Raw genomic sequence first — 13,241 nt, 5'->3', positions numbered from 1 at the left:
AGACAGGTCAAGGGCAGACAGGGGTCAGTAATCCAGATAGGTGGGGCAAAGGTACAGGACGGCAGGCAGGCTCAGGGTCAGGGCAGGCAGAATGGTCAACACCGAGAAAACAAGAAAACAGGAACAATCAAGAAACAGGAGCAGAGGGGAAAACGCTGGTAGGCTTGATGAAATAAAACGAACTGGCAACAGACAAACAGAAAACACAGGTATAAATACACAGGGGGTAATAGGGAAGATGGGCGACACCTGGAGGGGGGTGGAGACAATCACAAAGACAGGTGAAACAGATCAGGGTGTGACAGGTAGGAACAGTACGAAAAAACAAGCCAGAGCTCCCACTTCAGCTGTTGAATACAGGGATCAGCCCTATCAATTCCTCTAAGTTTGTGTTTACAGCTGACACGTCCCTAGTGTCCTATGTGCCAAAGAAAGGCAAAAATGTGGTACTCATGAGTACGATGCATAGTGATGCGAGAATCTGTGTCCAGGAACATCAAAACCCAGAAATAATAATGGATTATAATGCCACAAAAGGAGGAATGGACAATTTAGACTGACTGGTGACTGACTACAGCTGAAAAAGAAGAACTCTACTCTGGCCACTTGTGATGTTCTTCAACATCTTGGACATCTTGGCGTACAACGCGTTTGTCATCTGGATGACGTTGAACCCAGATTGGAACAGAGGAAAGCTCCGGAGGAGATGGCTCTTTCTCGACGAACTGGGCAAGGCATTGGTAAGACCTCAATATGGGGATGGGGTAGGTAGATTGGGTGGGCTATGTACAGCTGCAGCGATCGGTTAGCTGCTCAGATAGCTGATGTTTAATGTTAGTGAGGGAGATATAAGTCTCCAGCTTCAGCGATTTTTGCAATTCGTTCTAGTCATTGGCAGCAGAGAACTGGAAGGAAAGGCGACCAAAGGAGGTGTTGGCTTTGGGGATGACCAGCGAGATATACCTGCTGGAGTGCGTGCTACGGGTGGGTGTTGTTATCGTGACCAGTGAGCTGAGATAAGGCGGAGCTTTACCTAGCATAGACTTATAGATGACCTGGAGCCAGTGGGTCTGGCGACAAATATGTAGCGAGGGCCAGCCGACTAGAGCATACAGGTTGCAGTGGTGGGTGGTATAAGGGGCTTTGGTAAACAAAACGGATGGCACTGTGATAGACTGCATCCAGTTTGCTGAGTAGAGTATAGGAAGCTATTTTGTAAATGACATCGCCGAAGTCGAGGATCGGTAGGATAGTCAGTTTTACAAGGGTATGTTTGGCGGCGTGAGTGAAGGAGGCTTTGTTGCGAAATAGGAAGCCGATTCTAGATTTAATTTTGGATTGGAGATGTTTAATATGAGTCTGGAAGGAGAGTTTACAGTCTAGCCAGACACCTAGGTATTTGTAGTTGTCCACATATTCAGTCAGAACCGTCCAGGGTAGTGATGCTAGTCGGGCGGGCGGGTGCGGGCAGCGAACGATTGAAAAGCATGCATTTGGATTTACTAGCGTTTAAGAGCAGTTGGAGGCCACGGAAGGAGTGTTGTATGGCATTGAAGCTCGTTTGGAGGTTAGTTAACACAGTGTCCAAAGAAGGGCCAGATGTATACAGAATGGTGAGTGAGTGATTAGTGTATTTCCTGAACTAAGTGTTTTCATCATTCTAGATTGCAGCCGGTAGCAACAAGAAGAAGCGGTGCTATGTGTGTGGAGCCAAGAAGGACAGGAAGACACAGTACACATGCATCAAGTGAAAGAAATACTTTTGCAACACACACACAATAAATCTCTGTCCCTCATGTGGTGTATAGACCGGCCTTAATTTGTGTTCAATGAGGCTAATTTATCATTTCCATAAAATACTGTATGTAAAATGTATCCTTCCAATTTGTTCATTTCAAAGCAATAAACATCAATAGTGATAAAACCTTGTTTCATTTATATTTGTTCAAGATTAACACCCATGTGTTGATTGTAATTGATTTTTGTTTACATTTTATTTTCAAAAACGAATAGGGTTTTAATTGAAAAATGTGATCTAGCAGAGGTAAATGGCAAATATTAACCATGTATGCTGTCTATATTGCTTGCAATTGTCAACATCTAAGTATTAGGTATGAAGTATTTTTACGTAAATTGTTATGGCTCTATTGTTTTAAAAACCCAATAATGTTGTGGGTCCATCAGACCCGTGAACATTGGGTGAATAACAAAAATAACACCACACCAGGGTTAAACATTAACATCCAATTTTGTTGTTTTTATATGAACAGTTGTCGTTTTGAGAGTGAAACATTAAAAAAAATCTGAAACAAGGAAAAATAAAACTGAGAAAATATAATTTGGGAAATAATATAACAGAATTTAGGAAAAAGTCACAGATCTTACCCCCTTAGAGTTATTTATTAACCATTATTTAGCAGGTATATTGATTGAACATGTAGTGCATTACTTTCTCTTGTACACTAAAGACCCGGGGAAGATGGGAGAGGTCTCGACGCTTCCACTGTAGTGCAGCAACCATTCAGCCATCTTGGGTCTTTATCTACAATCCACAATAGATGCGTTAAAGAGGTCAATGGAACACAGGTGGATAGAAGAAGGATGCCGGATTGACGCACATTCAACGAATCCGATCTAACAAAGTGGATATTTGTCTGATTGATGTATTGTTGATCTAAAAGGCCCACAATGTGGTTGCTAAAGTCCGATTTATTTAAATGTGGCAGTTTTCTCTGCATAACATTTAGAAGTTGACCCTTTTCAGTTTTAGAAGAAATGACTGCTAAATGCTAACTACTGTTCGTATAAGCTGGTAGCATAGCTAGCATACAGAAATAGGTGGTGGTAGTCAAAGTGGTTGTTTAACTGTAATGCAGTTGTTTGTTGACGATGACATGAATATGTATTGGGGTTGACATGCAGACAAGCATTATACTCCTCAACATAGTCCCCTCTACAACAACAAAATACTTAATTAAATACATATAATTTTGTCCTCCAAACATTTAATTGAAATATTGTAGAATTCCGTTCATTCCTATTGTGGACTGCTCCAACTGGGGAGTGTCAATATGGTCGACCGGTGGCTCCAAAGCCTCTCAATGGCCAATACAATACAGTGCCATCAAAAAGTATTCATACCCCTTGACTCATTCCACATTTTGTTGTGTTACAGCCTGAATTAAAATTTGATTAAATAAAAAAAAAAATCTCTCTCACCCATCTACACAAACTGAAAACATGATTACATTTTTTGAGGCAAATTTATTGAAAATTAAATACGGAAATATCTCAGTATTCACACCTCTGAGTGAATGCACGTTAGAATCACCTTTGGCAGTGATTACAGCTGTGAGTCTTTCTGGGTAAGTCTCTAAGAGCTTTGCACACCTGGATTGTAAAATATTTGCACATTATTTTTTAAATTCCTCAAGTTCTGTCAAGTTGGTTGTTGATCATTGCTAGACATCCATCTGGTTGCATCACTGCCTGGTATGGCAACTGCTCGGCCTCCGACCGCAAGGCACTACAGAGGGTAGTGCGAACGGCCCAGTACATTACTGGGGCCAAGCTTCCTGCCATCCAGGACCTCTATACCAGGCGGTGTCAGAGGAAGGCCCTAAAAATTGTCAAAGACTCCAACCACCCTAGTCATAGACTGTTCTCTCTGCTTCCGCATGGCAAGCGGTACCGGAGCGCCAAGTCTAGGTCCAAGAGGCTTCTAAACAGCTTCTACCCCCAAGCCACAAGACTCCTGAACATCTAATCAAATGGCTCCCCAGACTATTTGCATTGCCCCCCCCCCTCTCTCCCCCTATTTTACACCACTGCTACCCTCTGATGTTATCATCTATGCATAGTCACTTTAATAACTCTACCTACATGTACATATTACCTCAACTAACCGGTGCCCCCGCACATTGACTCTGTACCGGTACCCCCCTGTATATAGTCTCGCTATTGTGATTTTACTGCTGCTCTTTAATTACTTGTTACTTTTATTTCTTATTCTCATCCGTATATTTTTAAACTGCATTGTTGGTTAGGGGCCCATAAGTAAGCATTTCATTGTAAGGTCTACACCTGTTCTATTCAGCATTTCATTGTAAGGTCTACACCTGTTCTATTCGGCGCATGTGACTAATACAATTTGATTCGATTTTTTAAGTCTTGCCATAGATTTTCAAGCCGATTTAAGTCAAAACTGTAACTAGGCCACTCAGGAACATTCAATGTCATCTTGGTAAGCAACTCCAGTGAATATGGGGTCTTGTGTTTTAGGTTATTGTCTTGCTGAAAGGTGCATTCATCTCCCAGTGTCTGGTGGATTTTGCCTGCGCTTAGCTACATTCTGTTTCTCTTCTATCCTGAAAACCCCCCAGTCCTTAACGATTACAAGCATACCCGTAACATGATGCAGCCACCACCATGCTTGAAAATGGTAGTGGTAGTGATGTGGTAGTGATGTGTTGGATTTGCCCCAAACATAACATGTATTAATCAGCACATAAAGTGTATTTCTTTGCCACATTTTTGGTAGTTTTACTTTAGTGCCTTATTGCAAACAGGATGCATGTTTTGGAATATTGTTTTTCTGTACAGGCTTCCTTCTTTTCACTCTGTCAGTTAGGTTCGTATTGGGGAGGAACTACAATGTTGTTGATCCATCCTCAGTTTTCTCTTATCACAAGCATTAAACTCTGTAATTGTTTTAAAGTCACCATTGGCCTCATGGTGAAATCCCTGAGAAATGTCCTTCCTCTCTGAGTTAAGTAGGATGCCTGTATCTTTGTAGTGACTGGGTGTAATTAATAACTCTACCAATAGGTGCCCTTCTTTGCGAGGCATTGGAAAACCTTCCTGCTCTTTGTGGTTGAATCTGTGTTTGACATTCACAGCTCGACTGAGGGACCTTACAGATATTTGAAAGTGTGGAGTACAGAGATGAGGTAGTATTAAAACAAACATCATTTTACTTTGACATTATGGGGTATTGTGTGTAGGCCAGTGACACTAAATCTCAATTTAATATTTTTTTTATTCAGGCTGTAATACAACAAAATGTGGAAAAAGTCAAGGGGTGTGAATACTTTCTGAATGCAAAGTTGCCCATATACTCATTGATATCAATGTGTGGAACAGGCGGATGGTTGCACCTCAATTGGGGAGGATGGCTCGTAGTAATGGCTGGAACGGAATATATGCAATGGTGTCAAACACATGTGTTGGATGCCATTCCATTTGCTTCATTCCAGCCATTATTATGAGCCATCCTCCCCTCAGCAGACACTTGTGATGTGTTGGCTTATTGTGTCACACATTAACATTGTTCTGTGTTCTATAACCTACCCTTTTCCTGAGTTTCTGGGCACTCAGTGATTGTTTGAATGTGGGTGAGCGTTTGTGTGTGTGTGTGTGTGTGTGTGTGAGAAAGCACAAAGCCACACATTGCAGTCTCACCATGTACTTTCGTATCCTCTATCTCTCCCCTCAGGCTGGACATTCATATTCATATGAACAGATATATTCCTAACCCTGCACCTTTCTAATCTAATTTAAAGGGAGTGTGTACACCCGTGTGGAGCCTTTGATCTAAGGCAGGGGCACCCTCCCCCGTTGTTAGGGTGGCTTAATTTTGAGATGATGTTGGGAGGTAAATCACCTCCATCCATCCATATGAAATATGGTGAGATGAGATGTGTATCTGCATTGAGTATAGTTGTACTTGATTCATTCGCTGGGGGTGGTTTACGAACATTAGAGATATGTAAAGTGCTACAATGCATTAAAATATGAGTACACCAGATGGAAGGGGTAGAGGAAATTTCACAGGATTTGTATCAGTACCACACAGGCCATACAGTGGGGCAAAAAAGTATTTAGTCAGCCACCAATTGTGCAAGTTCTCCCGCTTAAAAAGATGAGAGAGGCCTGTAATTTTCATCATAGGTACACTTCAACTATGACAGACAAAACGAGGAAAAAAAATCCAGAAAATCACATTGTAGGATTTTTAATGAATTTATTTGCAAATTATGGTGGAAAATAAGTATTTGGTCAATAACAAAAGTTTCTCAATACTTTGTTATATACCCTTTGTTGGCAATGACAGAGGTCAAACGTTTTCTGTAAGTCTTCACAAGGTTTTCACACACTGTTGCTGGTATTTTGGCCCATTCCTCCATGCAGATCTCCTCTAGAGCAGTGCACAATTCCAATTACAGGCCTGCACAATTGGTGGCTGACTAAATACTTTTTTGCCCCACTGTAGATGGCTGTTTCCATGGTCTTAGATGGTTGTTTTCCATGCTTTTAGATGGTTGTTTCCATGGTCTTAGATGGTTGTTTTCCATGGTCTTAGATGGTTGTTTTCCATGGTCTTAGATGGTTGTTTCCATGGTCTTAGATGGTTGTTTCCATGGTCTTAGATGGTTGTTTTCCATGCTTTTAGATGGTTGTTTTCCATGGTCTTAGCTGGTTGTTTCCATGGTCTTAGATGGTTGTTTTCCATGGTCTTAGATGGTTGTTTTCCATGGTCTTAGATGGTTGTTTTCCATGGTCTTAGATGGTTGTTTTCCATGGTCTTAGATGGTTGTTTTCCATGGTCTTAGATGGTTGTTTTCCATGCTTTTAGATGGTTGTTTTCCATGGTCTTAGATGGTTGTTTTCCATGGTCTTAGATGGTTGTTTTCCATGGTCTTAGATGGTTGTTTTCCATGGTCTTAGATGGTTGTTTTCCATGGTCTTAGATGGTTGTTTTCCATGGTCTTAGATGGCTGTTTCCATGGTCTTAGATGGTTGTTTTCCATGGTCTTAGATGGTTGTTTTCCATGCTTTTAGATGGTTGTTTTCCATGGTCTTAGATGGTTGTTTTCCATGGTCTTAGATGGTTGTTTTCCATGGTCTTAGATGGTTGTTTTCCATGGTCTTAGATGGTTGTTTTCCATGGTCTTAAATTATTGTTTTCCATGGTCTTAAATGGTTGTGTGCATATATTTTCAGATCATTCAGAGAACTACTTACAAAAGTGATTTGACCATTATCACAGCCAATACACCTGTTTTGCATGTGCAACTTGTACTCCACCAATGCAAAGTGACTTTGAACTTGTTTCTTAACTTTCTAACTTATTTTACCCAAGAAGTTCAAAAGTTCTGATAATACCTGGCAGCAGCAGACAGACTGCACACCGTCAGAGAGATGGAGGGCAAGGTGTTTACTGCTACACCACAGCCCTTCGATATCAACCAGCCTCAGGCCACAACACAAACATACATACACACACGCTTGCACGTACGTGCACAGACACACACACACACGCACAAACACACACACTCACCCATACATGCAAGAGCACACACACACATACACACAGCATCCCCGTCTCTCTTTGATGTGTTCCCCACACTCCAAACACATTCCAAACATATTTGAACCCAGGAGACATTTATGGGAATGTTCAGGATGGTATTTGAGACTGAAGTTTGTTGCTTCTAACACATCTACGCAAGCACTGCAAGCAACTCAAACTTCAGATGCTTTCTGCTACTTTTCATAATGATTTTAAGATGTTGTGCTTGATCTTCCTTGGCAGAGAAATTGACGCACTAGTTCTGAATTAGCACAAACTATTCCTTAATTAATCAGTACCTTAGTATCCATGTCAGACATGATAGTGCCTTACCTACATGTACTGAACGCATGCATTAGCCCACTAAACTAAAGCCTAGGCGTTTGCTCAGATAGATCTCAGGGGAGAATCTCAACTGCATTTCCTTGATTCCTCTCTTGATTCCCATTGGATAAGAGGGGAGGGACCTCTGACCTCATCCAATGGATTTTAAGGAGGCGAGGAGAGAGGAAGCAAGGAATCAAGAAAATGCAATTGAGGTTCCGATAAGGTTACTCATCACACTAGTTTTTCCAGTAGTTTTTCCAGTAGTTTTTCCAGTAGTTTTTCCAGTAGTTTTCCAGACTTAATATCACATCCAGATGCTGTAGGAGACATGAGAGAGATGAGAGATTCATGGAGGTTAGGCCTTTTGAAGCTCTGTTCTTCTGCTCCTGTTTGGTTCCCTCTCTCCTCCAGGGTAATCCGTTTCTCCCAGGCCTCTGGACCAGGGACTACTCTCCCTGGCCTCAGCACTGATACCAGATGGCCCTAAGCCTGGTGTGGAGATGAAAACACACACTCGCACGCACACTTGAACACATGCACACACACGCAAGTGTATATACACACCCACACACATGAATAAAAGGAGATTGGGGAGAGAGTGGGAGTCGACAGTGTTTGTGTGTGTGTGAAGAGGGAGGCTTTGTAGGGCAATGGAAGGGGGGTGAATATGAGGAAGGGAGGAATAGAATGTGGAAGATCTCACTTGAATTGTGCTTTTGGAGAGAGTCAGCAGGAGAGGGGGAGGGTAAAATGTGTGTGTGTGTGTGTGGGGGGGGGGTGTGTGTGTGTGTGTGTCAATGGGGTGATAGAGGGAGGGGTGAGTGGATGATCTGACTTGAATTGTACATATGAATCTTTCATCCTGTTCTCTACACTCGTCTGATGCTCTCTGAGATCTGGTGGGGGAGAGGAGCATCTCACAGTCTGTTTTTAGTTTCTAGGACAGAGCGGGCGAGAACATACACACACATACACAAACACACAAAAAGATACACACACACACACTTACGTACACACACACACAAACACACTGCCCGGACCCCCAAGGGCCTGGATTTACTGTAGAGCATTTAATAAATGAATTGATGAGTAGCAGCTAATGATTGCAGTGGCGTGATGAGGGGCATATTATCCTGTTTACTGCATACAGTATGTTAATCATAGAGTATCCTGTTTACTGCATACAGTATGTTTATCGTAGAGTATCCTGTTTACTGCATACAGTATGTTTATCATAGAGAGAGAACGGGATGCAGTGAAAGAGAAATCAGGAACAGAACAATATTACTACTCATAGCAATAGAGACAGATGAAGAAAGAGACAGACAGAGAGAGAGAAAGAGACAGACAGAGAGAGAGAGAGAGAAAGAGAGGGAGACAGAGAGAGGAGAAAGAAGGAGAAAGAGAGAGAGGGAGGGAGCAAGCGAGAACGGGAGGGAGAGAAAGAGAGAGAGAGAAAGAAAAAGAGAAAGAGAAGGAGAGGGAGGCAGAGAGAGATGGATAGAGAGGGAGAGAGCGAGAGAGCAAGAAAGCGAGAAAGAGAGGGAGAAAGGGAGGGAGAGGGAGAAAGTGGGACAGAGAGAGAGAAAGAAAGAAAGAGAGGGAAAGGGAGATAGAGGGAGAGAGAAAAAGGCAGAGAGAGGCGGGATAGAGAGTGAGTGAGGGAGGGAGAGAGAAAAAGAGAGAAAGAGGGGGGGGGGAGATGGATGGAGAGAGAAAAAGAGAGAGAGAGGTGGGGTGGAGAGAGGGAGAGAGAGATAAGGTAGGGAGAGAGAGAGAAAGGGATAGAGAGAGAGAGAGAGAGAGAGAGAGAGAGAGAGAGAGAGAGAGAGAGAGAGAGAGAGAGAGAGAGAGAGAGAGAGAGAGAGAGAGAGAGAGAGAGAGAAAGGGAGAGAGAAAGGGAGAGAGAAAGGGAGAGAGAGAGAAAAATACAGAGAAAGAGACACAGAGAGAGAAAGAGACAGAGGAAGAGAGACTGATCCTCCTATCTGTAATAGAGTTGACATCTTTGTAGGAGACAGAGAGACTGATCCTCCTATCTGTAATAGAGGTGCCATCTTTGTAGGAGACAGAGAGACTGATCCTCCTATCTGTAATAGAGTTGCCATCTTTGTAGGAGACAGAGAGACTGATCCTCCTATCTGTAATAGAGTTGCCATCTTTGTAGGAGACAGAGAGACTGATCCTCCTATCTGTAATAGAGTTGCCATCTTTGTAGGAGACAGAGAGACTGATCCTCCTATATGTAATAGAGTTGCCATCTTTGTAGGAGACAGAGAGACTGATCCTCCTATCTGTAATAGAGTTGCCATCTTTGTAGGAGACAGAGAGACTGATCATCCTATCTGTAATAGAGTTGAAGACTTGATGTTTTATTTTATTTATTTAACCTTTATTTAACTAGGCAAGTCAGTTAAGAACAAATTCTTATTTACAATGACGGCCTACACCGGCCAAACCCGGACGACGCTGGGTCAATTGTGCACCGCCCTATGGGACTCCCAATCATGGCCGGTTGTGATACAGCCTGGATTCAAACCAGGGTGTCTGTAGTGACGCCTCTAGCACGGACATGCAGTGCCTTAGACCGCTGCGCCACTCGGGAGCCCAAGTGAGAGACTTGCCTCCAGTAGCTCTCTACTCTGGTCTGATCACATAGACCCTCAGTGTGATTTACATTACTGATGCAAAACACTGCCACAACCAGTATGTGTGTGTGTCAATGCTTCTCTCCATAGAGTCTGATTTATGAATTCAGTGAAATCAGCATGGGCGCTGATAGCAGCATAGGAGTGAGATGACGGAAGATATCACACAAGTGTGTGTGTGTGTGTGTGTGTGTGTGTGTGTGTGTGTGTGTGTGTGTGTGTGTGTGTGTGTGTGTGTGTGTGTGTGTGTGTGTGTGTGTGTGTGTGTGTGTGTGTGTGTGTGTGTGTGTGTGTGTGTATGTGTGTGTGTGAGCTTGTTCGCACTTCAAACTTTAATGTGCCAGCCTATCTCTTTCTGTGGGTCTGATAACACGGATCCCTGAAGTCATCAGAAAAACACAAAGCACAGCGTTGCAGCATGCTTCCTCTTTCATGTCCCCCTATTCCAACCCCCATCTCCTACAACACACACACACACACACACACACACACGCACGCACCAACTCCCACCGCCCCTCTTCGCCAGAGACAAATACCCTTCGATCCCCAACACACCAAACACACACTCGTGTCTTCCACCCCCGCACATGACAAAGGCTATAAGCTGAAATGTTGGGTGTATCCACTGAATAAATTTGAAAGTAAATTAATGTATGTGTGCCAAGTCCTCTGCATTGTGTGTGTGTGTGTAGTCTATGTATATATATATGTGTGTGTGTGTGTATAGTCTATGTATAAATGTGTGTGTATAGTGTGTATAGTGTGTATAGTGTGTGTGTGTGTGTGTGTGTGTGTGAGTGCGTGTGTGGGTGTGTGCGTGCGTGCATGTGTGTGTGTGTGTGTGTGTATAGCAAGGCAGGCTGTGGTAGGCAGGCAGCCCTCTAGCCTATAACCCTGTGACAGTATAAAGCTTTACAGAGAGCAGTCTTGCTCTATTGCTGCTGCGATAGAGCAAACAAATACACTGGGTCTCTGTACCCTTCAGTTTCCCACTCTCCCTTCCTTCCTTCCTTCCTCCCCTCTCTCTTCTCTTCTTTCCCACTGCATGTCTCCTTTCCTTACCTCCGCTCATTTAGTTTCTCTCCACTCCTTCTTCTCCTAGTTTACTTTCCTTCCCTCCTCATCTAGTTTCTCTCCTCTCCTTCCTTCTACTAGTCTCCTTTCCTTCCCTCCTCTCATCTAGTTTATCTCCTCTCCTTCCTTCTAGTCTCCTTTCCTTCCCTCCTCTCATCTAGTTTCTCTCCTCTCCATTCTCCTCCTAGTTTCCTTTCCTTCCCTCCTCTCAACTAGTTTCTCTCCTCTCCTTCTTCTCCTAATCTCCTTTCCTTCCCTCTGCTTATCTAGTTTATCTTCTCTCCTTCCTTTTTCTAGTCTCCTTTCCTTCCCTCCTCTCATCTAGTTTCTCTCCTCTCCTTCCGTCTCCTAGTCTCCTTTCCTTCCCTCCTCTCATATAGTTTCTCTCCTCTCCTTCCTTCTCCTAGTCTCCTTTCATTCTTTCCTTTTTTCTTGTCCTCTGCTTCTTATAATATACAGTACAGACTACAGTATGTATGGCTGGGACTCTAAACATACTGTCCTTCCTGTTGTCCCTCCAGAGGACAGGAAGCTGTTTGTGGGGATGCTGAATAAGCAGCAGACTGAGGAGGACGTGTATCGCCTCTTTGAGCCCTACGGTGCCATCGAGGAGTGCACCGTGCTAAGAGGTCCTGACGGAAACAGCAAAGGTATAGGAACCGTTCTTTCTTATAATCTTTCTATTACTTCATCAGTTGTAGTGGATACTGTAGTTTCCATGGCATTAGCTAGGGTTGTTGGTTTGAATACTGTAGTTTCCATGGCATTAACTAGGGTTGTTGGGTTGAATACTGTAGTTTCCATGGCATTAGCTAGGGTTGTTGGGTTGAATAGTGTAGTTTCCATGGCATTAGCTAGGGTTGTTGGGTTGAATAGTGTAGTTTCCATGGCATTAGCTAGGGTTGTTGGGTTGAATACTGTAGTTCCATGGCATTAGCTAGGGTTGTTGGGTTGAATACTCTAGTTTCCGTGGCATTAGCTAGGGTTGTTGGGTTGAATACTCTAGTTTCCATGGCATTAGCTAGAGTTGTTGGATTGAATACTCTAGATTCCGTGGCATTAGCTAGGGTTGTTGGGTTGAATACTCTAGTTTTCATGGCATTAGCTAGGGTTGTTGGGTTGAATACTCTAGATTCCATGGCATTAGCTAGAGTTGTTGGGTTGAAGACTCTAGTTTCCATGGCATTAGCTCGGGTTGTTGGGTTGAATACTCTAGTTTCCATGGCATTAGCTAGGATTGTTGGGTTGAATACTCTAGTTTCCGTGGCATTAGCTCGGGTTGTTGGGTTGAATACTCTAGTTTCCATGGCATTAGCTAGGGTTGTTGGGTTGAATACTCTAGTTTCCATGGCATTAGCTAGGGTTGTTGGGTTGAATACTCTAGTTTCCATGGCATTAGCTAGGGTTGTTGGGTTGAATTGTCTAGTTTCCATGGCATTAGCTAGGGTTGTTGGGTTGAATTGTCTAGTTTCCATTGCATTAGCTAGGGTTGTTGGGTTGAATACTTTACTTTCCATGGCATTAGCTAGGGTTGTTGGGTTGAATACTCTAGTTTCCATGGCATTAGCTAGGGTTGTTGGGTTGAATACTCTAGTTTCCATTGCATTAGCTAGGGTTGTTGGGTTGAATACTTTACTTTCCATGGCATTAGCTAGGGTTGTTGGGTTGAATATTCTAATTTAAATGGCATTAGCTAGGGTTGTTGGGTTGAATACTTTTCTTTCCTTGGCATTAGCTAGGGTTGTTTGGTTGAATACTTTACTTTCCATGGCATTAGCTAGGGTTGTTGGGTTGAATATTCTAATTTAAATGGCATTAGCTAGGGTTGTTGGGTTGAATAC

The 13,241-nt window shown here is 43.0% G+C and overlaps 1 protein-coding gene across 1 annotated transcript in view; it reads left to right on the top strand.

Moving 5' to 3' along the window:
* zgc:165603 (uncharacterized protein LOC571425 homolog) overlaps window positions 1-12,050 on the top strand; it is a gene marked incomplete at its 3' end in the record, with an annotated part of 48,150 nt that extends 36,100 nt beyond the window's left edge. The window contains exon 5 of the mRNA XM_038988042.1: window positions 11,924-12,050. Coding sequence (XP_038843970.1) covers window positions 11,924-12,050 — 127 coding nt within the window. The remainder of the gene's footprint in view (window positions 1-11,923) is intronic.
* Between the last annotated feature and the right edge of the window lie 1,191 nt (window positions 12,051-13,241).

The sequence above is a fragment of the Salvelinus namaycush genome, unplaced genomic scaffold (genome assembly GCF_016432855.1).
Source record: "Salvelinus namaycush isolate Seneca unplaced genomic scaffold, SaNama_1.0 Scaffold924, whole genome shotgun sequence".
Classification (NCBI taxonomy): Eukaryota; Metazoa; Chordata; class Actinopteri; order Salmoniformes; family Salmonidae; genus Salvelinus; species Salvelinus namaycush.
Note: the sequence above shows the minus strand (reverse complement) of the source record. Positions and strands in the feature narration are given on the sequence as shown.